The 26,412-nt window shown below is 39.0% G+C and overlaps 1 protein-coding gene across 1 annotated transcript in view; it reads left to right on the top strand.

The window, feature by feature from the left end:
• The window catches only part of LOC119786881 (microtubule-associated serine/threonine-protein kinase 1-like), a 91,116-nt gene that overhangs the window by 49,433 nt on the left and 15,271 nt on the right, over positions 1-26,412 (top strand). The window contains 11 exon segments of the mRNA XM_038290445.1: positions 3,470-3,542; positions 6,825-6,985; positions 10,108-10,183; positions 10,833-11,042; positions 16,048-16,149; positions 19,108-19,240; positions 19,329-19,396; positions 20,479-20,555; positions 20,669-20,877; positions 22,245-22,383; positions 22,469-22,601. Of these exon segments, the coding sequence (XP_038146373.1) occupies positions 3,470-3,542; positions 6,825-6,985; positions 10,108-10,183; positions 10,833-11,042; positions 16,048-16,149; positions 19,108-19,240; positions 19,329-19,396; positions 20,479-20,555; positions 20,669-20,877; positions 22,245-22,383; positions 22,469-22,601 (1,381 nt within the window).

Genomic DNA, 26,412 nt, shown 5'->3' with positions numbered 1-26,412 from the left:
AAAGAATACTTTGCATATATAAGTATTGAATATTGAATCTAGCCATTATATCGTAAATGGCTTACCATACTTGCGGATGCCTCTGTAAACTTCTGCCTAGCAAAGACAAGCCTAACTTCACAGGACCCATACTTTCAATGGCTCTGCCTATACCTACAGAAGTTAATGGTGAAAGACATGTTTTGCTCCACTGAGTCGTAATATCTAATGGATGACAGAGTATGGTGTAACACCATGTTGCAGGTCCCCCAGTTGAAAGATGGCAAAAACAAAATACATCAACAATAAACCTCCTCGTAGAGGTGAATAAATCCATCCAGTCACAAAGTTTCTGTTCAATGTAAACATATCGTCTTGTTGTATTTTTCTATCTTATAAAATAGGAGTTAAGCAGCTTTTAATTTTTTATAGCAGCAAATGATGCTCTGACCTTGCCTCCCCAACCAGGAAAGATTCACATATTTGATACTGGAGGCTGGAAATTAGAAGAACTAATATTAGGTGGCAGCAAGGCCCTTAGCATTGGTAAATATTAACCGGAGCAGCACCAGCAAACCACTATACTCTTTGCATGTGGCAAAATGCTTGTCAGGCCTAAACTGAGCAACTTAGAATGCCCAAACAGAGCCAGCTTAACGCCTAAGGGTATTTTCATCTGTAAAAGTGCAAAGAAGAACCACAAAGAAACATACAGTAATTACCTTCTGATCCGATTTGTTTACAAATACATGTCTGTAACTAATAACTGATTATCTGCGATCGTCTTATAGCTAGAATTTCTGCCAGATTCCACCAAAGTTGTGTTGAAAAGAGCTTAGTGGAGATGTTCTTCACAGAAAGAGGGACCTGAAATCAACCTCTGCCTAAGCCAGCCAGTCAAAATTAAACGCCTCGCCTCTTCACACTTATCCCTTCACCTCTGGTGAAAAAAATGCATCCCTGCTTACTTTGAATAATCTATTCAGATCTCTTAAAATATGACATGAAAATGTAATGCTGGTGGATGTTGCTACTTTCTAATAGCAGGCGGACTCATTTGTAACTAATAAACAAAGAAAGTTTTGATATGATTAAGCTCCGACACTTTCCAAAAGCAGAGATATGTTTGAATAAGTCCAGTTGGATTTGGATTCATCACTGTCGCCTCTCATCCAGACATGGTGCTGCCAGTAGAGTCTCTAGCGGCTCAGCCCTCCTGCAAATCTTTCACCCTCATTTATCAAATCTGTCTGCCTGCCTGTCACAATTGGACTGAGCTGTACAAAAGTAAATTAAATGAGTCACCAGTCCTCATCTTATTAAGAGTAGATTCAGAATAAGTCCTTAGTTTGCTCTGTAATATTCTAATACATTATACAGTTGTTAGGGGTTTGTTTTGTTTTTTTTTGACTAAGCACACTCTGTGGAGGATGCTCGATGTTTCCCATAATATTCTTTATTTTATGAAGACATCTTTAGTGTGAAATCATCCCGAGAGGTTCTACAAAAGTTCATAGAATAGAACACTCTTTATCAGCTTATTGAGCTTTAAGTCATTTGCTCTGATGCTGTTAGCCTAGCAGATGATGGTAGAAGAGATCACACTTCCCACAACATACTTTTAGAAGATATGTAGCATCATTCTGCAATCAAAGGCCCAAGTTCCCTCCAGAAAGTACAATATCCTCTGTCTTGTCTCGTCCCTGTTTCTTCTGAAATCTACAATTATCTCACTTGTTTTGCTTACATTCAGGATCAGATGATTGTTTCCACAACATTTCACAAAACCTGCTCCTTGTTCTCAGCTTCTTGTCCACCTCTGATGCACCCAATGACTGCAGAGTCTTCCAAGTATTTCTGAAGATGACAGGATTCTGTCTGGCCCTGGTAGTCAGAGGTGTATGGAGTGAAAAGGAATGGTGAAAGTACCGTCCCCTGTGGGGCTCCTCTGCTGCTGACTGGATGATTGACCCTTCAGTCTCTCAAGCTGTGGTCTGTTTGTGAGGTGATCTTTCATCCAGGCAATTATTGAGGCCTCCAGTTGAGTCTTCTGAATTTTCAAGCCAAACAAATCAGGTCTAATTATGTTAATTGCATTGGGACAATCAAAGAACATGTTGCTCACAGTGCTGCCTGCCTTGTTTGAATGGAAGTGGCTCTGTTGAAGCAGGTGTATGATGGCATCTTAAACTCAAACTCCACGGCAATCAGCAAACTGCAGGTGTTGCTACAGCTGTTTTTTTGTTTGCTGGGATGAACCAACTGACCATCATGATGTGGGATGTTAGTGCATCATTGTGGACTGGTGGCAGAGTCCTCTTTGGTGCTGGAACAGGGTAGGAGGTCTTCCACATCACTGGAAGTGGACTAAAGTTGAAGAGGTGCTGTAGAATCCCACGGAGCTGCTCTGTGCAGGCCTTCAGGACTCTGAGACTAAGACCAACTGGACCTGGTGACTCATAACAATTCAGTCTCTCCCTTTGCCTGTTCACTTGACTTCTAAAGACAGACAGGTGAAAGGCAGAGCAGCACCATCTTCTGATTTGGGTGAAAACAAGCACATAGAAGCTGGAGGGTCCATGGCAGAGCTTGACAAGTAAATTAAGTAATTTCTAAACACTTTTTTTTTTTTTTAGATGTTGATAGCTTTTGGTGGAAAGGATCTCCTGTAGTGGTCCGTGTTGCAGCAGATTTGGAGAAGCGTATGACTGAGCACACTCTGTGGAGGATGCTCGATGTTTCCTATAATGTTTTTTTTATGGATAGTGTTGTTCAGTTCTGCTAAATAGTAAAATAAACAGTTAGTTTTGAATTAAATTAAAGCAGAATGTATTATTTTCTTGTAATGTTGAATGGGGGTGTATAATCTGATTAGTCATCATTGATGTGATGATTGGATGGTCATGAAAACTCTCTTGTAAACCAAAGGAGCTCCCAGCAAGAAATGTTTTGGAACCACTTTGTCCGTTGTTCTGAAGGACTCAAGATGGAAACATGGCAAAAATGGCGGAGAGTAACTTATTATTAGATCAGACTAAAATATATATATATATATATATATATATTGCCTGCATTCAACACACCATGTGTAGTGGAAATGGACATCTTAATGCTGTTCATCATTCTGAAAAAAAAAAACCTCAATAAGGAACCAGAAAGTGTCAGCATCATGCTGTACTGTATATAAGCTTGTCTAGGTCTAATTAAGTCATTAATTTAGTTGATAATCTGTGAAAAGACATAAAAATGAAGACAAAGACAAACAAAAAGCAAAACCAAAAAAATGGCTCAAGCAGAATTAATCAAACACATAAACTAAAAAAATTAAGATTTTATGCCCAAAATGTTTTCATTTTGATTGATCCTGTAATGGGTATCAATCCAGCACTTAAATATTACAGTAAAAGCATTGAAGTGTGATTGTCATACTACAAACTGCAAAATGTTTTGTATTTGATTTTAACAGATGTGATATTTGTGTTTCCTGCAGAGCGGATGGGAGAAGATGGTCTTTAGCATCTTTACCCTCCTCTGGATATGGCACCAACACCCCCAGCTCAACGGTAAAACTTTTCTCTCATATCTAATTCATTATATAAAAAACTTTCCATCCATTTTAATTGTTGTTGAGAGCCTGTAAATTTGAATCAGTTGTTAATTGGCAAGTCTTGTCCTCGGAGGTCGCTGTTCTGCAACTGTAAGCTGTGTCCTTGGTCCAGCACAAATGTATCAAACGGCTGAATTATATCCTCAGTATACAGATTCCCCAGTCTGGGTAATAATTTTTTTGATTGCGGTATGTTGGAGCAAGGACATACCTAAAAACGTTAGGATGCCAGCCCCTGAGGACTGGAGTTACCTATCCCTGATGTATGGGGTTTGCATCTATTAAGGAATTTCCTTTGGGGTTGAATGCCATTGAATGTCAGAACTCCAGGTTAGAATGTTAGACATCCTTTTTCAACCTTGACCTGACAATCCAATATGGCTCCTCGAGGTACAGATCTTCTGTAGCTGTAGTATAATTCAACCTGAGGGTAGGAACTTTTGTGCTGTTTTTTTTTCTGGTGGGTGAAGAATAAATAAAGGATCATTTAAAAGAGCGACGTGGCTGTGTCCGAACGTCCGCCCTAACCCCTAAATCCCTCAATTGCTATATAGAGCAGGGACTATATAGTGGACTTTATAATTAACTCAATTAACTGACCGTTTGGACAGATGATCGCTACTTTTCACTTCCCGTTGGTCACGTAACTCTGCCATCTTTGTTACATGTATTTGTCAGCACCACAATAAATCCCATGATGCTTTGCAAGGAGAGCTCTCGCAAAGCAATGGGATATATTTGCTAGTCCAGTGAACATCGATGATCAGTACTTTTCAAGTTGCATTGTGGGAAATTTTGAGTCCACTACTTTCTTATCTACTAAACATTCAGACAGTCATTTAAAATGGGATAATGGCTATAGAGTTCCCTAAATAGTGATTAGGGAAGACATTGGGATACAACCATGTCCTTTATTCTTTTGCATGCCACATTTGTTGAAACAATTTCTGTTAATTTACAGCTTTTTCAGGAAATGTACAGTATTTCTTAAAAGAACAAAAATAATTTTTTTGTGTAAAAGGGGGGTGGCGGCACCTATACTTTCACGTGAAAAGTCCTAACTTGATTTTTCAGTTTAATTGTATTTTAACCATAAACTTACAACAAAATTAAAGAAATCAATAAATTATTCACATCAATATACTAATGTGAATTAAGAGAAAAACAGAGTTAATTCTCATTTCAGAACTTGGGTGTGCAATTTGCGATGAAGAACAACTGCTCATATGCATGTTTATAGGCTATATACACTATATTGCCAAAAGTATTTGCTCACCTGCCTTGACTCACATATGAGCTTAAGTGACATCCCGTTCCTAATCCATAGGGTTCAATATGACGTCGGTCCACCCTTTGCAGCTAGAACAGCTTCAACTCTTCTGGGAAGGCTGTCCACAAGGTTTAGGAGTGTGTTTATGGGAATTTTTGACCATTCTTCCAGAAGCGCATTTGTGAGGTCGCACACTGATGTTGGACGAGAAGGCCTGGCTCTCAGTCTCCGCTCTAATTCATCCCAAAGGTGTTCTATCGGGTTGAGGTCAGGACTCTGTGCAGGCCAGTCAAGTTCATCCACACCAGACTCTGTCATCCATGTCTTTATGGACCTTGCTTTGTGCACTGGTGCACAGTCATGTTGGAAGAGGAAGGGGCCAGCTCCAAACTGTTCCCACAAAGTTGGGAGCATGGAATTGTCCAAAATGTCTTGGTATGCTGAAGCATTCAGAGTTCCTTTCACTGGAACTAAGGGGCCAAGCCCAGCTCCTGAAAAACAACCCCACACCATAATCCCCCCTCCACCAAACTTTACACTTGGCACAATGCAGTCAGACAAGTACCGTTCTCCTGGCAACCGCCAAACCCAGACCCGTCCATCAGATTGCCAGATGGAGAAGCGCGATTCGTCACTCCAGAGAACGCGTCTCCACTGCTCTAGAGTCCAATGGCGGCGTGCTTTACACCACCGCATCCGACGCTTTGCATTGCACTTGGTGATGTATGGCTTGGATGCAGCTGCTCGACCATGGAAACCCATTCCATGAAGCTCTCTGCGCACTGTTCTTGAGCTAATCTGAAGGCCACATGAAGTTTGGAGGTCTGTAGTGATTGACTCTGCAGAAAGTTGGCGACCTCTTCGCACTATGCGCTTCAGCATCCGCTGACCCCGCTCCGTCAGTTTACGTGGCCTACCACTTCGTGGCTGAGTTGCTGTCGTTCCCAAACACTTCCATTTTCTTATAATACAGCTGACAGTTGACTGTGGAATATTTAGGAGCGAGGAAATTTCACGACTGGATTTGTTGCACAGGTGGCATCCTATCACAGTTCCACGCTGGAATTCACTGAGCTCCTGAGAGCGACCCATTCTTTCACAAATGTTTGTAAAAACAGTCTGCATGCCTAGGTGCTTGAATTTATACACCTGTGGCCATGGAAGTGATTGGAACACCTGATTCCAATAATTTGGATGGGTGAGCAAATACTTTTGGCAATATAGTGTATGTATAAAAAAAAAAAAAAAAAAAAAAAAATTTTAAAACAAACACAAATGTAAATAGATTACACATTACACTGGTAAAATTTATAACACCGTGAGGAACTAGTTGTAATGGTTCCTAGATCCACATTGATAGTAACTGGCACAGCGGGAATACACATGCTACCTTGGCTGTGTACGTAATACAAATGGTCTGTTGGATATTTACAACAATTTCCAACAAGGGGTAGAAGACAGAGATGAAGTTCTCCCTTCATCATCCATTTATTCCATTTTAAATTAGTATGTCACCTGTGATAAATCAGCGATCAACTCCTTAGTGAGACAAATAATTGGATGAAGGCCACTGATTGGCTTCACCTCGCACACAGTCTGTGATAGACAGACTCAGGAGTGGCATTGAGGCTCAAAGAAAGACTTCATTAACGTTTCAGTTTTGGCCTGTCATCCTGCTGTTGGACCCCATAAGTAATCTTGACACTCTGTAATTGCATAGCTTTCAGAGGATCGCTAATTATGCCTCAGTTTCCACATGTTTCACACACAGCTTTTGATGCTACCAGTTTTCCGGCATGTCACCTTTTTAATCTTTCCCATTCCGGTTTAATCTTTCCCATTCCAGCTTCACTTCTACAAACATTCTTCTTAGTCTGCCATGTTCCCTTCTGTTCCCTCTAATTCCCTTCCTTTCCTTGTTTCTTCTATATTTTTCTCCTTCATCTTTCTTCTTCTCTCTCTATCCAGTCCTCCAGTTCCTCTCAGGAGAGGCTGAACCAGCTGCCCTCCCAGCCCACCATGGACGAGCTCCACTTCTTATCCAAGCACTTTGGCAGCACTGAGAGCATCACAGATGACGACGGGGGCCGCTGCTCCCCCCACATGCGCCCGCGCTCCCGCAGTCTCAGGTCAGCAGCCCCATCAGCAGCAGCAGCACGCCAAGAGATTAAAACAGTGTCTGCTGCCAAAAAAACTCTTATCTCATTTACTTCTTTTTCAATAATGTTCCAGAAATCTGCCTTTTTTTTTTTTATGGAAAGCAATTCTTGTTCACTTTTCACAAAGCTAAGAGCTGACTTAAAACAGGAATGAAGCAAAATTGCAGCCACCAATAAATATCACAAATGCTTATCTAGACTCGGATAAAGAGTTAACAATGAATTTAAGATTTATCGAGACTATCTGGATGCAGACGGACAGGAGACCGTAATATAGAGGACTTGCGCATTAGATATCAACACATTTTTTCTCTCCAAAAAGTCTTTATTAACCTTTTATACAGTGTAGTTTAGTATGCTTTTTATAAATAGGAAGGAAAGATGTCTGTCTTGTTTCATAAAGTTCGATATTGTGGTTGTGCTAAGTAGCAGATGGTATGGATGATTTTAGCCGTGACAGGGACCCCCAGGGGGCCCCAAGACACAAAATGATGGTGTGAAATGGTTTACATCACCATTTGCTCCCTGAGGTATATGGAGGCCCAAATACTGTATATCATGAAATGCATAAATGTGAATGACCCACAACATAAATAAATGTACCATTAAGTAAGCAGATATATAATTTAATTATTTATTTATTTCAAAACACAATTCAAACATAAAATATACAGCCAAGTTATACAATTAAAGGTTAAATAATAAAATGTTACAAATTAGAAATACATTTAAATTGATGAATTAAAATGTTAGATGTTGTTTTTAAAAAGTAATTTGTTTAAAAATGAACATAATATTGTTTTTATGAGTGAAGAAATAAAATGTGTTTTTTGGAAAACCCCTCTCACAGACCATGCCAAAGTACTGCATAACTGTGAACTGAAAGGAAATTATGGATGCTTTTTAAGTTTTCTTCACAAGTGAAAGTCAAAAAAAACAATGTATTTTTTGGTATGTTTATGGGTTGAGTCATTCCAAGTCAGTACTTTGTAGAACCACATTAAACTACAGTTACAGTAATTGGGATATAATAAGGATGTATATTATCAGCTTTTTTACATATTGTAATTTTTGTGCATTCTACTTAGTCTGTAACAGCAGATTTCTCTAAAATTTGTACATTTATTTGTACAAAATATGATTTTTCTTTGAAGGAAGTATTGATTTTTCTGTGTGCCACAGATTTTTGCATTTTATCTTTTTTTAATTCATATTTTTCAGTTAAATGGACCTAAGGAAAACTGCAGATAAGAGCCATGAGAGAGAATACAACTGACTTTATTATATTTTTTTCTTATTTTACTATTTTAAAGCAATGATTGGTATGATCATAGAGCAGCTCAGTAATGCATTTTCAGTTTATAATGCATGCCCTTTCATTTATGCATTTATCCTAATAAGTTTATTAATAATATTCATATTAATTTTTTGTTTGAAAAAAAAAAAGCAATGCGTTAGTTCTTGGCTCAATAGGCTCTGTTCATTTCAATATTTTTTTTAATAAACATTTAACCAGCACTGCCCTCGGCTTGTAGCAAATTAGTTTTTTTGGCCCACAATGTGTTTGACTTTGACATCCCTGCTATAAGGTATAGATTATAATGTTTTATTTAATCTACATTATGATTCAATTTGGTTGAAACAGATATCCCTTTTTATCAGGATAAAAGTAATCAGCTTCAATGTATAATCAGAAGGTTAGGGAAATACTGTGCAGATATGGAGCAACTTCAATACCTAAATATATAATATAAGCATAGCTTTCTAAACATAATACTTTTCTAACCTAACCCTGTTTTAAATCTCCTCTCAACATTTCTCCTGACCCCTCTGCTGATTTCCTTGACACCAGTAAAGTGACTTCTAAAGTAAACTGGTATCGCTAGATTTCCTTTATGTATAGGCTATAAAAGTAAAGAGAGGTTTTTGAAATTTAAAATTGTTTTTTTTTCTTCTTTTTCTTTCACAAATCACAGTGAAATATGTTGATTTCTGTTCATGACAAAGTGTGAACAAGTATGCGGCTTATTTTGCAATACACTATATATTAACATAGTTTTAATTTGACTCTGAGATCATACTATGGCTATAAAAAAATGATATTTTCATAATAAAATAAAGCAGTGTATGCCATCCTGACAGTGTGGCCTACACTGAGTATTTATTTACATCGCCATCAACCTGACAGGCCTTAGCCCCCCTTCAGTGAAAACCAACATATACATATTGTTTTCACAGCACTACTCTTGTCTTATCCCTCTTGGCATTTGATAGTTTTGCACTTTTTCACATTTAATTTTGGACTTTTCCTCTTTTTTTTAGACTTCCACTTGGAGAATGCTGGTCTGCTTCGCTCTATTACTTTGTTTCCTTATAAGATAAATGTGCAAAAATACTTATTGAATATAGATCAAGCTAAAGTTTACTAGAAAATAGTGCAAAAAACACAGAATAAAAAAATAAAAAACAGGACAACATGGCACCAAAATTTTATTGTAAAGCCTTTGAATGCACCTGCATTGAGTTTCTGGCTTAGAAATTCGGAAAGTAATTGTAAGTGACTTGGCCTCTTTACCATAACTTTCCTGTAGTAGTTTTAGTTTTCCTGTTCCCAGTGCAAGTTTTGCTATCTTTCTCTAATAATCCACAGAATCACATATATGTCTAGGTATCTCTTTTTTTCTTCCTTTGACTTTATTTTTATCACCCCGCCAATACTAATAACAGCAAACTCTGAATCATAACAATTTTCACACCAAAGAGAACAGCAGCTACTTCAACCTTGGTCTGCTTGGAGAAGGTGCATTAAGTGATCATAAAAAAAAATTGAATTTTTATTTCCTTAAAGAGGTGATGAACTTCGGAGCCCCTAAAGGGACATGGAGGGGGAAAAAAGAACTTTTGCGAGATCCTGCAATAGTTTTGCGGGATCTCGCAAAAGTTTTTTTTTTCCCTCCATGTCCCTTTAGGGGCTCCGTAATGAACCTATAGGTCAGAACAAAGTAGAAATCAATTCCAGTGACCAGTCCATTTCTGCATATCTGTTAAACATCTTAAATTCTTCTAAGACGTTTTTTTTTTACTTCTTCCAGCCCGGGGCGCTCCTCCTCCTGCTATGACAATGAGATCGTCATGATGAACCATGTGTACAAAGAACGCTTTCCAAAGGTAACCTGCTGAGTCTCACCGTTACAAACATTCAAAATGGTTCTGCAATGCAAATTTTTCAGCAAGAATTAAATTAACTGCAGTTCAATGAATAAAACCTTCAAAGCAGTAAAGCATCATTCCAGTCCTCATGATATGTCATAAAAATGATATCCTTCCTGTTTAAACATATTTGATATCAGCTTTCCAGTGAGGGTAGCTCGGCGTCTGATAAAACCATATCAAATCATATTATGTTATGCCACTAAGTCCTTTTACTCATTTAGGGAGAATATTAAGTTTGCTCTCTCCCACGGCTTGGAGCTTTGAAATAAAGGCTTGTTTTATCTCTCATACTCTCTGCCTGAGTTTGATAACAAGAGGAAATGAGTTAAAAAGCTTTTGGATTGATAAAAATCATGCTTGCCAACGGGTATTTTTCTTAGTAAAAGGTTTCTAGACTTGTTACCATGAAAGTTAATTGGAAAAAAGACATTGTTGATGAAATGAAATTAAATAAATATGCAGTAATACAGAAGCTTTTTTAATTTAAGCACAAAAAAGGGATTATTTTTTTCTTATATCTTATCTCTTTTACTCTTCTTCTTGCTGTATGTCATATTTTCTTTCTCCATCCGCAATTCGTTGTCGCCCACCCGGCCTTCATCAGGCCACAGCACAGATGGAGGAGAGGTTGGCTGAGTTCACCCAGGCTTTCTCACCCGAAAGCGTTCTTCCGCTGGCCGACGGAGTCCTCAGCTTCATCCATCATCAGATAGCAGAGCTGGCCAGAGACTGCCTGGCAAAATCACGCGAGGGCCTCATCACCTCCGTCTACTTCTTTGAACTGCAGGAGAATTTAGAGAAGCTTCTCCATGATGTGAGTTATGATAATATGTTGAGTTTTTTTGTTTGTTTTGTTTTTGGTGTGAACAGCACTCCTACTCCCTTTAATTCTGATATATTACAACAACAAACTTCAATATGTTGTCTTCAAGCCTAATAGCATCAACCAACACCAAGCAGATATAACATTCTATAAAATTCCAAGCCTATTTTTGTTGAGTTGACTAAAACACATTTTCTCAAAAGTTAGTATCTATCACTTCTAAATTTTATTATAATGTAATACATGACACCACATGCAAATGACTGTCTACTCATTAAAAAATGCTGCATGCATCTTTTTATCACTAGATAACCACATCTGCCATACATTTCTTTAGACTTTCCCAAAACTACATATGAGTTCAGTCTTTGGGAGGTCGTGTGGAACACATACCGGTACATAATTTGAAACATTGCTATAGAAGCCATAATTGAAACTTGCTGCAATTAACTAGTGATATCACTTTATTTCACACTTCTCTATCTAAATGCTTCAACCACCTTGGAGTGCTGGGTGCTTAAATGTTAAAATGAACTAAAAAGACTATAAAACTCATGTAATCTCTCATGGTCTAATTCCTTTCAACTAATGATTATCTAAACACTTTGGGGCACCCAGAGCATTAGGAATTTCATTTCCAATTTGAATTAAATAAAAATACAGCAAATGTTGTCCAATTTAAGCTAGGCTTGTCCCGATCCGATCCACGTATCGGATCGGACGCCGATATTGGCAAGAAAAATGCGTATCGGCAAAGCATGTAAAAATGCCGATCCAGACTGCCGATCCAGTTTCTAAAAAAAATTCAGTCCGTATTTTCCAGTTTCGCGGATTGAAACAATCCATTCCACTATTTTGCGCCAGTTTTCCCCGAATCCGGTCCGTATTTTCCAGACCACAGGTCTTTTTGGGTCTGTCTCCCGGCCTAACCATTAAAACAGGTGAATTGGAAGATAGCGGGAAAATGTCAGCCGTGTGGGATTATTTTATCCTGCACGATGTGTAGATGGAGACTAGTTGTGGAGGACATTGGGGAGTATAAGGCATTTTTGTGTAACTATTATTTGCACTGATTTTTTTTAAGCAGTGTCTTTTTTCAAGAGTAGAGTCCTGATTCTAAGTTAATAGACTATTTTCCGCTCTTATCTGTTTTGCATTTTTATTAAAACTTACAGTAATATAGCACCTTTAACTGTTTACGGTTTTACTGTTCACTGTGCAATATTAGATTGCTATTCATAATTTTGTCCAGTTTGTGTTTATCTCTTAATAAACAGGTAAGTTTGTTGTTACCAATCATTGTGTTTTATTCAATCTCACCTAATTCAGCTGGCTAGATGTTATCAAGAATACTAAAACCCTTTTCAACATTAGTCTTACAACTAAGGCTAAATACTTTAACTTAAACTTAAATACATGCTCGGATAGGCTGGTATCGGCCAGTATCGGTATCGGATCGGAAGTCCAAAAACAATATCGGTATCGGATCGGAAGTGCAAAAACTTGGATCGGGACATCTCTAATTAAAGCAGCTGATTATGAATAATTATTTGTCATTCAAATCAAGGGTAATACCAATTAATGAGATAACAATTAATGCAGAAGTGTTTCATTTGGCTTAACTTAGTGGCCCAAACCAGAAGAGCAACCCCCTCGGGACAAGACTCTGCGGTACATATCCTTCCTGTTTGAACATATTTGATATCAGCTTTCCAGTCAGGGTAGCTCGGCGTCTGATAAAACCATATCAAATCATATTATGTTATGCCAATAAGTCCTTTTATCTACACCTTATGGACAAAGGACATTCTTTTGAGTACAAGAATTTTCACATTTTGGACAAGTGGTGGTTTGAAAGGGGCGTGAAGGAAGCCATTTATATTAAGAAGGAAAAACCAACCTCAAACAGACTTCGGCTTTCCAAAATCTACAATGCAGCAATTGAGTTGACCCCTTCCTGTTATCATTGCAACCCCAACCCCTTTACAGGGGAACAGAAGACCTCGCCTATTCAGCCAGGCCAACAATTCCCTTTAACCACCTCCATTTCAGGGACATATACAGGTATGGGACATTGCAGGCTAATTTGCATATTTTCTAAACAAAAACAAGGCTTTGTTGGCCTCGAACTCAACACTATTTCTGACATTTTGAATTGAAAAGCCTTCTTGGATGGGAAGCAAAATGTCTTCAAACTTGTTTGTTTTTTATTTTTTTTGGAATGACTATGACCTAGGTGACTGAGAGTCTTCAGCACATTAGTGTCTGGATGTTTTGGACCGGCTGTTAAATAATCCAAGGTATTTTCACCATCAGTAAATGTCAATAACTTAGTTTTTTAATTAAGGTATTAATCATTAACTAGAAGGAAATGTTTTGTCTCTGTCTATTCAAGTTGTTAACTCAAAGGAAGTAGGTTCTGCTCTTATAGACAATCAGTCACTGCTGTGTAAATAACCACATTCAACCACAATTAAAACAAAATGGGTGCTTTATTGAAGCTAATAATCAGTTTTACAGTATTATTATTACTATGTCTAATAAACTATGCAAACACTATAAGCTACTGGAATAAACACAGAATACATGAAATTATCCGTAATAAAAGACTTCAAATAAGTCCTTGAGGTAGGGTTTTGTTATTCTTCAATTCATTAGCTCAGCTGCTGTGATGAGGGGACGTCCATCAGATTAGCAGCACAGCTGATATAGCAAACAGACGTGTGACAGTGGCCGTCTGTGGTAACAGTCAAATCAGTTGAGTTTCAGTTAATCCAATAATGAAAAATTACCACCAAACATGATGCATTTGATGTGACAGCATTGAAATTTGTGTTGAAACGAGTGATTGTGTGGGGATGCAATGCTGCTGTAGTTTAGTGGCTGTTCTTGCAGCTCACAGCTCAGAAATACAGCCGCTCACAGTGCAGAATGGCACACTAGACATAGGACAGCTGGCCAGGATGGAAACCTGGTGCTACAGTATCTTGGTCGATCGGCAGAGATTGAAAAACTCCTCCTACATTGCATCAGAACGGGCGTACCAGTAAGCAGGGTGCGAAATTAACATTCGCCACTAGCCAAATGTGATGAAATGTTTCATTTCCCAGAGCACCGTTCACCACAAGTCAAGTAAATGTTTCATCCACAGTTGCGCTTCAGTCATGTCCCTCCATCTTTTATTTTGGTAAGTCTCCCCTCAGTCTCTTTGTCCCTCTGCTGTCTGTTCCTCACACAGCAATGGACAGACGCGCGTACAGAGGTTACACCTCCAACAACCCGTTGTTTAACAACAACTCTGCCGCTAGACAAACTGTGGCGTTATATAGTTAGAGCAACCACGCCTTCTAAAAGACAAATGCCGATTAAGAGGAGGGGCGAGGATCTACAGCCCCCAGGGGTGAAGAGAAAGTTTATTGAAAAATGGCGCTTTATTGAAGACTGTTTAGCAAGAAACTGGCCTATTTATGATGATGCTACACTAATGCGATGCTCAGAATGCAGCAAATATGCAAAATAGACCAAACACGATGAATTTGTCGCTGCCTGTCAGTCTATGAAAGTGGAGAGCATCCGTGTATGCAAACACAATAAATGCCACATTCACTGGATGTCCAGGTCTCAGGCTCAGTTCAAACAACCCACACAGCAACTGTGAGAGAGCTGATGGCTATATCAACACAAAAACAGAAAGATGAAGATATTGTTTTGCACTGCCAATGCCACTGGAAGAAAGGCTATGCTTTTATTTATGATCTATACAACAATTCAAAATAGTCTCCTGTTTTTTAAATATTTTTTGAATATTTTGTTTGCATTTAACTTTGTGCCTTAGAGTGGAGGTCTTCAACAGGGGGTCAGCGACCCCTAGGGGGTGTCCACGGAGGTTCACAGAAGTTTTGGTTGATTAGACTTTTTTTTGTACATTTTTACACTAATTTAAATGTCTTTAAATTCACATTAACATGAATTCAACAGACTGTAGTAAACAGATAAATGGAGGCAGAAGATGTCTTTCAGTCATCAATGCTCACATTCAGCGACACACAGGAGCTCTTTCAAGCTGGGCACCGTTTCATTCACAACACCTGTCCCATCAACAAAGAACCAGAGTCAGAAGTACTTTAATAATCCCAGGGAGAAATAACTTTCGTTACATGAGTCCTTCTGTAATAGAGTGACAGTTTGATATAACACAATTTCATACAATATATATAAGTGGGGGGTCCCCGCTCCATCTTGCCATCAGCTTGGGGTTCCTTGGGCTGGAAAACGTTGAAGACCCCTGCCTTACAGAGATTATATGTACCTTAAAAATACATGAGAGGATATTGTTTTGGGGTTTTTTTCTGGCTGGTAAAAATAATGCTTTGCATATAATTTTGTCTTCCGGACCACTTGGCCGGTAAGTCAAAAAGTTAATTTCGGACCCTGCCATCAAGGTTATGAAGAGCTTAAGGCTTAGAGCTTTTTCAACGAGGGATGCAGCAAACAAAAATGGACACCGGTTCTGGGGATTGCATCAGGTGGAATGTGCCCTCCAGCTAGAAGTTTGGCGTCTCTCCTTTGCATCCAGACCGAGGTCCATGGAAAGAGAGAAAGAAAGATGGTTTTCTTGGTGGATTTAGAGATGCTACGGCGTGAGGATGTGATATCGGAGGGACAGACTGTGTCAAAACACATCCATGAATTGATGGGAGTTGTAGTTCTAAACCGGGAAGTTGTAGTTCTGATTCATAACATGATTAAAATGGGGAAACACTGAATTCCAGCTTCATGCTTTCAGTTTATATGCACTATTATATGAACTATTTTGAAGAGGAGCACAAGTGTCATTTGGAACAAATATCCCACAAATCCACAAATTGTTAACACGTTTCTTTGTTTCTTTTTTTTTTGTACTCCCTTTGATTCTTCTACTATACTTAACATAGACAGCTCTTTTTTATAATTCTACATGTGCATGCTTGTGTAACTGTCTCTGTCTTTGTCCCAGGCCTTCAAACGCTCGGAAAGCTCAGAAGTAGCCTTTGTCACAGAGCTGGTGAAAAAGCTTCTTATCATCATCTCCCGACCCGCAAGGCTTTTAGAGTGTCTGGTAAGTTTAATCAAGATGTCCTTTAGCAACATTGTACTCTACTAGGCATTTTAAACTTTTTGAAACCTTCAGGAAATAGATTGCTATCATATACTGATCTTTAAGCCCATTACAAGTTTTTAAGTACCCAAATCTATTACACAGAAGGGGGTAGAAATGTAAAACAGCTAAAAACCAAAGGTGGGAGGCTGTTTGTATAGCTGACAGAGACATTTGCATATAGATTAAAATTTGTCTTGCCACAGTATAGCTAATTCCAGCGGCCCTGCTCATTGGCTGCTTTCCAGTCTGAGTCAGTCAGACCGTGACCGTGATGTCATTTAAAGTTGGAGAATATCCAAAAGTGGGTTTATCTGCGGAGCTCAGCTCGACTAGGTTTCATAAGAGGATTTTACCCCTGCGACCCTGCATGACTCATTCCATGCAGAGTTGGTTTCAGGATTGGGACCGAAATCTGAAAAAATGACATAAAGAAGCGTTTTTCATTCTGTCTTGGTGTACTAGAGTCTGTTTTTGAACTACGTTGTTATTGTGATTTTATTTTTTTTGATGTCAGTAGTAAGAAGGTTTTTTTTTGGTTTTGTAAATTTACAGGATTTTATTATACAGGAATACAATAGGCTAATGAAAAGGTGAATCTCTGTTGTGGGTTAATACTAGGCACCGATTGGAGGTTTCTGGTTGATCATTGATTCCCGATCTTTAAAAAGCCTGAAAAGCCAATTCCAAATTTGATTGATACAGATTGTTTTTATAAAATCATGAAACCCCTAAAATAATTTCTATATTACCTTACTAAAATGCATTAATTAGTACCAGTGTAATGATAAAAGCTGAAATTACTGCTATTAAATATAAATAAAGTTTAGCGCCTCGATTTTCATACCTTTGCAGAAGTAGATAACATCTGTGGAAACGATTGTTTTCACATCTAAGTATTGGTGCTAAGTTGGTGCGTATGGAAGCAAATCGTTACCATATTTAAAATGAAAAAGCATTTCTGGAATTTGCTTCCATAGGGTGCACCCTTGATTGTGCAAATTACATGCTCGGAACTCATAAACTACACACGTTTCTGTAGGATTACTGGTTCAAATCATGATCAGCTTAAAAGGCAGATAAACCTCAGTTTTTTATGTTTCTTTCTTTCATTATATTTCTTTTTTTATATATACAATCTTATTGCAAATACAAAAAATAGTAAGATCAGATGATCCATTGTATGCATTTTTCAGCCTTGTAACAATTATGTTGAATCGAATATTATATAATATTGACCTTGGTAGGTGAGTTGTTATTTATAGAGATAGTGTCAGAATTGTTGACCAGTTTCTGATCTCTGGTTTTTACAAGACTTTAACGTGGCTTTATTGGATTTGATTGAGTTTGTTTTTAAAGACTTTAAAGGTGCAAAGACAATAAGTCACCATCTGCTGTTTTGTGAATACATAAAAAGGTTGCGTTCCATCATTAATGAATAAAAGTGAATTCCTGAAAGCACTGAAATAAAAATCTACCTGCAAATTAGAAATGACTATGTGAAACTTACAGACCAAGCACATTTAAAGAAAGACCAAGTAGAGATGCACCAATCCATATATCTCCACTTCCAATTCCACTCTAATACTTGAATATGGATATCTGCAGATCTCGTTACTTTCAAATACCAGAGCTCTGTTTGCTTGAATGTTATCACTACTGTTAATCTTTTAAGAGGCTGTCATAAAACTCCTTCCCACAAACAATAATGATCTATGTTGTAAATAAATGTTCACATATATCCCAAAAGGCTACGTGGGATTAGTATAGGAATGGAAAATTAAGTTTTGAAAACAATAACTAGTTTTAATAGGGCAGATTCCCTCATGAAGACAAATGTACAACTGTAAAGGTTTAAAATTATGTACCTATTACATCAAATAAATAAAGTTTTCTGTTGTTCAAAAAGCTTTTATCTTAATGTAACTGTATCATAGAAACTGACTGGATAGATCTGCCCCTATGGATCAGGCCCATTTTCAGTGATAACCGATCTAGAATTAGCTTCAATATTGGGACCAGATATTAATATCTGATCGGTGCATCTCTAGGATCAACTTCACATTTTGGAACGTCCAAGTCAAAGCCCTGCCATAAATCGCATCAAATGCAGTTAAGATCCTTAATTAAGCCAATAATTCAAGATTATTGATCACTTTATGACTGCCGCAGGGAAACTATGTCATTGAAGCGAAAATAAAACACAATAAAAATAGAAACAGACTAAGATTAAGAAAATAGGTTAATGGAATAAGAGTAAGAGTAAAAAAAATACCAAAATGTTCTTGTTGAATCAACATATATGACCAGCAGTGAATTTGGTAACAGTTTCTCAGTATACTGTAAGCTGCAGTGTGCAAACATGAAACAGCGAGTACAATCTTCCAGGTCATTAGTTAGAAACACTTAGAGCTGATTCTAATGTCTTGGATAAATAACCTGCAGACTCCAGTGACAAGAGCTACAGCTGCTCCCTTGTCTAACCAATTTAGGTGACTTTCACGGGCCAGGGTCCTCTGTACCTCTGTTCTAATTTATTGAATATGTCTATGAGTGATTAGGAGCCTGTTGAATGGTGGTGCATCTGTAAAATATATTAGAACGACTTGAATTTGTTGATGACCTCCAAGTCCTTAAGGCTGGATGTCCTCCTTGCCCTCATCTTAATCTTTAGCCCCCTCTGCAGATTTGCCCCCTCATGTGCTCAACTGTACAAACATTGAAAGAAACCTCAATCCCTTGACCCCGCTTACATGTTTTGACAGGATTTGTTAGTAACATCACCCACTGCAGAAATAAATCTTGGAGCTCCTTTTTAAGCTTTGATTTGTTTTTATTATCAGCAAACCAAGTCAATTATAAGTTCTTAAAGTTTACAACTTTTATAACCATTTTCCACCCTACTGCTCTGGTCTCTAGGAGTTTAATCCAGAGGAGTTTTACCATCTCCTGGAGGCAGCAGAGGACCATGCCAAGGAGGGTCATCTAATGAAAACTGACATTCCTCGTTACATCATCAGCCAGCTGGGTCTGACAAGAGATCCGATTGAAGGTTAAGGGCCAAAGCAACACAGAATGGTTCTTAATTTGGAAAGGAAATGACTTTAAAACTAATTTGACAAAATACTTTTTATTATTAGACATGGTGAACCTGGAAAGCTATGACAGCGAGGGGCCAGTAACGCCTGAAACAGATGACTCAACAGAGGTGAGACTGAAATATTTCCTGTTATTCCTCCTCAGGTCGGGGTCCATACTAAAGGTCAGTGGGATGGGAGGTCGATTTTTAGTGTCAGGATACATCAGGATTGAGATTTCCATAGTTTTACTTTCTGTATTAGTATGGAATTTAATTTATAATGCAGATAAAAGTAGTTTTTATATTTACATACAAAAAAGCTTGTTGGAAAAACTGCTGTTCATTGAAGCTTTTATCCTGAAGGTGCTAATACAGAAAAAAAAGTGGAGCATCTGTTATAGAGTTTACACCTTTTTTTTTTTTTTTTCTCAGATCAGTTAGTATTTTTTAGCAACACTGCTTCATTTATGTTGAATTGGCATTGGTGAAATTAATTAAGCTAATTTCTTCTGACATCTAGAAAACCTGACACTATCACTCCAGGCTTTCCTGTAGCATTAGGCAAGCTTCCAAATTAGAGATAACTAGAAAAGCACTATGAGAGCGCAGACCTCTGCCAAGCTGCACACTTTGGCACCATATTGTGACTTAAATCTATAACTAAAACCTGGACATGGTCTGCTTCATTAGCAAATTTTAATTGTTCCTTGGCATGAGATGCACCTTTGGTAAGAATTTACTTAAAGTCCTTTCATAAATAAGGCTCAGCGAATGGCTGCAGCCTCTGGTGTTTGTTCTGTTCTCACCTTCTTCATACACTCTGCTTTCTTATTTGATCAGCAGATCAAAATTTCAAGCCTTTTCCTGTGTTTTTGGCTTCAGCATAATAATTCTGGGCTTTTTTGAGTCCGATGCTGAAGCCTTCCATAGTCACTGCTGCCAAGCTCTGGTTGAAATGGGAGCTGCTTGTTCCACCACCATTAAAATCCATTCATAACGTTTGAAGTTATCCTGTACAAAGTTGGACAGATAGACAGAAAAAACACACAACCTCTTCTAAAAACATAACCTCCTTGGTAGAGGTAAAAATACTAAAATCAAGGGGTTAAGATAAAAAAAAAAGCACTGGAATTAAACGTTTTAGCATGATATAAACAAGTTCAGCTCATGCTGAATGATATCCTTCAAAGCAGCTGCTTTTTGATCCACAGGGAAAGATCCGAGCAATGAAACCACCAGGAGAAGCAGACTTCCAAACCATCAAGCTGATCAGTAACGGAGCGTACGGGTAAGCCACTCAGTGCAGCATCCTTTGTAATCCACTGATGTGTATGGGCTTGGGTGCAAGTGATACTCTAAAACACAGATGAACCAGACATGGATTTTCTCTGTGTAAACTAGGGCTGTGTATTTGGTGCGTCATTTGGAGACACGTCAACGGTTTGCCATGAAGAAAATCAACAAGCAAAACCTGATCCTGAGGAACCAAATCCAGCAAGCCTTTGTGGAAAGGGACATCCTCACTTTTGCAGAGAATCCCTTTGTTGTCTCCATGTTCTGTTCTTTCGAAACTCGACGGCATCTCTGCATGGTGATGGAGTATGTGGAAGGTGAGGATCTGAAGATGTAGACCAAGAAGCATGAACACATAGCAGCTTCTGAGAAAGATAACTAGAGCAAAAATATTTAGATAAATGTTCAATCCCTGGATACACTTTGATTGTGTTTTGAGTTTAAGAAATTCAAGACACTTCCTCACTTTTGAATATAAAAATGGGCATTCCACAAGGCTCTATACTCAGCCCATTGTTCTTTAGTTTCTTCATTTTTTGACTTTTCTCTTCGCTACTCATGTGCCAGCTGTGAACTCTATGTAGACGATACAGTTCGTTAAAAAATTCTTGATATTTTTTTATATTGATATATTGGTGACCCTAAATTGTCCTATTTAGGGCTATCTTGTATTTTAGGATACAGCTTTGGTTTTTGTTCTTAATTAATTAGTTTAGTAAACTTCAGAAAACTAAAAATGTGTTTTATTTCTTTAATTGAATACATAAACAGATGTAGTTTTAATTGTGGAGAAAAAAAGTGTTCCCTACTGCAAATAAAATATTCATATTAAATTTACAGTTTAGGGGTTTGTCTCTTTGACTTAAACCTAGATCTCAACTGAGCTTCTCCAGCGTTAGTTTAAATTTTGGTGTCTGATCACATCTTCATCTAACCTTCTGTTTTATGCACCTTCTATATTTTGATGGGACCAAACAGAGCTATTTGAGATGTTTAAAGGTTAAGATATTCATCAGCCCCTGTGTCATGTGCTGCTTGTTTGTCAGTATGTACCAAATAAGCTACAAGGAACTAGTATAAAGCATAAATAACTCGCATTTGATCATTATATGACTTAGGAGAGGGTTAGATTTGCATCCTGGGGTATTTTTTTGTTTTTGTTTACTTTATTTGTGTTGTTTCCTATATGAAATTGCTGTCTTGAGTCAAGTCTAAGTGTCCCAAATGAACATTTTAATTTAAAAAAAGATTTGTATTTGTAATGTAACTAAATGCAATAAAAGGTCAAGGAGCATATTTATTTTTGAGAGGCGATTTATTTTAGTATGGACGAGTGCTAGGCAGACCTCTTTACAAATCCTCAATAAATGTATAGGTCTGTTTCATTATTGCATAAAAGTGGCATAAAATGGCAACACTGCCTCTAACTACACTCAAAAGATAGCTCTTTTTCTTTATTTTCATCCTTGGCGATTAACGCCCTAACACCAGAAAACTGGACATGATGTCCTTGAGTCGCATCATGCCGGCCAACTCAAAGAACAGTCAGCATTACTTAAAAAATAGCACTTAATGCACATTTCTGTCCGACATTCAATCGATTGCCCTTTCCTTTAACCTAAAACAATGTCGGAAGAGAGGTTCCTTAAAGGTGCTGATGACACACCAAGCTCTCTTTCTGCAGGAGGGGACTGTGCCACTCTGCTGAAGAACATTGGGGCTCTGCCTGTGGAAATGGCACGCATGTACTTCGCAGAGACCGTCCTTGCATTGGAGTACCTACACAACTATGGTATCGTACACCGTGACCTCAAGCCTGACAAGTAAGATGGAGTTTTTTTTTTTTTAAGCATCGCTGGGAAGTTTTAGAATAATTAAAATGTTTGACTATGTGGTTTTTATTCACAGCCTCCTAATAACATCAATGGGACACATCAAGCTGACGGATTTTGGTCTGTCTAAGATTGGCCTGATGAGTCTGACCACTAACCTGTATGAGGGGCACATAGAGAAGGATACACGGGAGTTTTTGGATAAACAGGTAAATGTAGACAAATGGATATGGATAAGAGACTCTCTACAGCTCCCACATGTATTAAAATTTTAAAAATATTTTTTTGTTTTTCAAGGGATTTGAGTTTTTAAACCTCTACATCTATTAGTTTACAATTTTTTATTTTGATTATTATAATTCTTTGGTTCATTTTCCATGTAAAACAAACTCTTCAAAATGAACAATGAGAAGCAATTTAAAGGAAGATGTTGAGCAAAGAGGGAGAAAAAAGCTGTGTTCTATACTCTGAAGTTTATATTTCTTATGGACAATCTCAAGATGTTGGGAGCTGGAGAAGTTCCATCTTTCTCCAGCAGAGTCCGCCATGGATCCTCCTGAGCTGAGCCTTCGACACACCTGAGGCGCATCTCATCATCAGAGGATCCACAGTATATAACCTGCCTTCAGACCTTGCCTCGACGCCGCAGTGTTAAATCCAGTTTGGAATCCTGTTTTTCTACTGTGAGCTCTGGAAGAGCTTAACCCGCCGAGCCTGCCCTCTGAGCCAAACCTGAAGACTCTTCTCTGGATTCCCATGCAGCTCTGGACTAAGAGCTGGAAACCAAAAGCCAAGGTCTGCCTTCAAGCTAGATGTAAGACGCTGAAGCAGTTATCGGACTCTGCTGAAACAAACAATCTCTGGACCCAACAGTTCCTCTCTCAAAGCCTAAACCGGACTTCTCAAGGTATAAACCTGAAACTCTCAAACTCAACTGATCCCAAGCTAACTGAACTGTCTCCCACACAGACTCCAGTGAACCAGCCCCCCAGGCCTGAACCAGTACCTGTGTTATTCCATGTGCTTGTGAACAATAAACTTGTTAAACTTTTCTTCCGTTTCCGTGGTGCTCTGCATCTTGGACTTTTCAGTAACCCATCATGACAGAACACTGCGGCCAAACACAAGGCCCAGCAGATCACCTCCGCCGTTGATTGGAGGAGCAAGATGCTCAAATCCAGGGACAAACTCAAACCCTCCGTGAGTTATATCGAATGGTCGATTCTCATAATCAAATGCTTCAGAGTTATGCTAACTACATGAGCAGTGCTAATGCCACGTCGGCAGCACAACCATTTCCGGGTCCAGTGCCGCCTCTGAGGTCACCGGCAGTGACGTCATCATCTGAGTTCCACCCAAGTCTACCTGAGAAGTTTTCTGGTAATATGAAGGACTGCAAAGGATTTTTGTTTCAATGTCGTTTAATATTTCAAGACTCTCCTGGCAGTTTTCCCACAGATTATAAGAAGATAACTTTTATTTTGTCCCAATTGACTGGAAGAGCCCTGGAATGGGCTCAGGCAAGGTTTGCCTCCGACGAAAGCCTCAGTTGTCGATACACAGATTTTGTCTCTGAAATTTCTCAAGTATTTAACCAAGAAACTGATCAAACCATTGACTCTTGGCTCTTTTCAACCTAAAACAGGGAAATTCTTCAGTAGCGGATTTCTCCATTAACTTCCGGGTTAAAGCGGCAGCTTCCGGATGGAATCAAAGCGCTTTAAAAGGCGCTTATTTCATGGCTTTGAACGAAAGCATCAAGGATGAACTAGCAACCCTCGACGAACCTGAAACACTTGAAGAATTAATCCGCCTGACAATTAGGCTGGATAACAGGATCCGAGCTAGAAACAGCTCCAAATCTAAGAATCAGGGTTCTTTTGCCCCTGCCTCTGCTTCAAATAATGTGACTGTTTTTTCTGCTCCCACAGAATATTTGTCCAAACCGAGACCTAAAACCCAGTCTCTCTCCTTGCCTGTCCAAGCTTCTCATAATGGAGAGACGGAAATCGAACCCATGCAGGTTGGACATACTAGGCTGACTCCAGAGGAAAGACAAAGACGTTTTTTGAGCAAACTGTGTATCTACTGTGGTGAGAGTGGTCATTTCATCGCTTCATGCCCAGCTAAATCAAAAGCCGGGGCCCGTCAGAGGTTCTGAGGAGTCTGGCGGGCCATGTCAACTCTGAAAAATCTCCTCGTCTCATGCTCCCTGCCACTTTATTTTCCTCAGATCAGAACCTCTCTTTTTCTGCTTTCATTGATTCAGGCTGTGAACGGAATTTAATTGACTCCAATCTTGTCCAACAGCTTCAAATAGAAACCGTACCTCTAACCCAGCCTCTTTGTGTCTCTGCTATTGATGGAAAGAAACTCCACCACGTCACCCATCAGACGCAACCTCTCGAGCTGCTAATCTCAGGTAATCATCGAGAAACCTTAACATTTTTTGTTTTTCCCTCCGCATGTTCCCCTCTGGTGCTTGGATTTGAATGGCTGGAAAGACATAATCCCCATATTAACTGGACTGATCGTCATGTTGAATCCTGGTCAACTTTATGTCATGAAACATGCCTCCGTTTGGCAGCTCCCGCTGTGAGATCTCCTAGAGGTGGGGGGGAGATGGACTCTCCTGACCTTACTTCTGTCCCTTCCGAGTACCATGATTTGGCTCCTGTCTTCAGTAAGGTCAGTGCTACGTCCCTTCCACCACACAGACCATATGACTGTGCGATTGAGCTATTACCTGGAGCACCTCTACCCAGCAGCAGACTTTATAATATTTCCAAACGTGAACGAGAAACTATGGAAAAATATATCAATGAGTCTTTAGCTGCTGGAATTATTCGCCCATCTTCTTCTCCGTTGGGTGCAGGGTTCTTTTTCGTCGGCAAGAAGGACGGTTCACTAAGACCCTGTATCGATTACAGAGGGCTGAACCAAATAACTATTAAAAATAAGTACCCTCTCCCATTACTCGCTTCAGCTTTTGAACCTGTACAAGGGGCTACTGTATTCACCAAACTCGACATAAGGAACGCTTATCACCTTCTCAGGATTCGAGATGGAGATGAGTGGAAAACAGCCTTTAAGACTCCTTTGGGCCAGTTTGAATATTTGGTCATGCCTTTTGGTCTAACGAACGCCCCTGCATGTTTTCAAGCCTTGGTAAACGACGTTCTCAGAGACTTTTTGAATGTGTTCATGTTCGTCTACATTGATGACATACTCATTTATTCTAAGAACCTTTCTGAGCATAAAAGACATGTCCGCCTGGTGTTACAAAGAATACTGGAGAACAAACTGTTTGTCAAAGCCGAAAAATGCAAGTTTCATCAGTCTTCAGTCTCCTTTTTGGGGTTTGTGCTCGAGGGCGGGCAGGTTAAGCCTTCTGAAGATAAAATAAAGGCAGTTTTGGAGTGGCCGGTTCCTGAAAACCGTAAGCAGCTGCAGAGAGATTCCTGGGTTTCGCCAACTTTTATCGAAGATTCATCAGGAATTACAGTCAGACAGCTCTTCCACTAACTTCTCTAACTTAAGTCAAAAGAACCTTCCAACGGACCCCCGAGGCACAAGCCGCATTTGATAAACTTAAGACTTTGTTTTCCAGAGCTCCTGTGCTGATCCAGCCCGATCCTTCAAAGCAGTTTATCCTCGAAGTTGACGCTTCCGACTCTGGTATGGGGGCTGTCTTATCTCAAAGACTCGACACGGATCAAAGAGTTCACCCGTGTGCCTTTTTCTCTCGTAGACTTTCCCCCGCAGAGCAAAACTACAACGTTGGAGACCGTGAACTCTTGGCCATCAAGCTGGCATTGGAGGAATGGAGACACTGGCTGGAGGGAGCTGAGCACCCGGTTCTTGTTTGGACAGATCACAAGAACCTCGCTTACATCCAGTCTGCTAAACAAGCCAATCCTCGTCAGTCAAGGTGGTCCCTATTTTTCTCTCGCTTCAACCTCATTATTTCTTACAGACCCGGATCCAAGAACGTCAAACCCGATTCTCTCTCTCGTCTTT

This window comes from Cyprinodon tularosa, unplaced genomic scaffold (genome assembly GCF_016077235.1).
Source record: "Cyprinodon tularosa strain WSP-4 unplaced genomic scaffold, ASM1607723v1 ctg280, whole genome shotgun sequence".
Taxonomy (NCBI): domain Eukaryota; kingdom Metazoa; phylum Chordata; class Actinopteri; order Cyprinodontiformes; family Cyprinodontidae; genus Cyprinodon; species Cyprinodon tularosa.
This window is presented reverse-complemented; position numbering and strand designations above follow the sequence as displayed.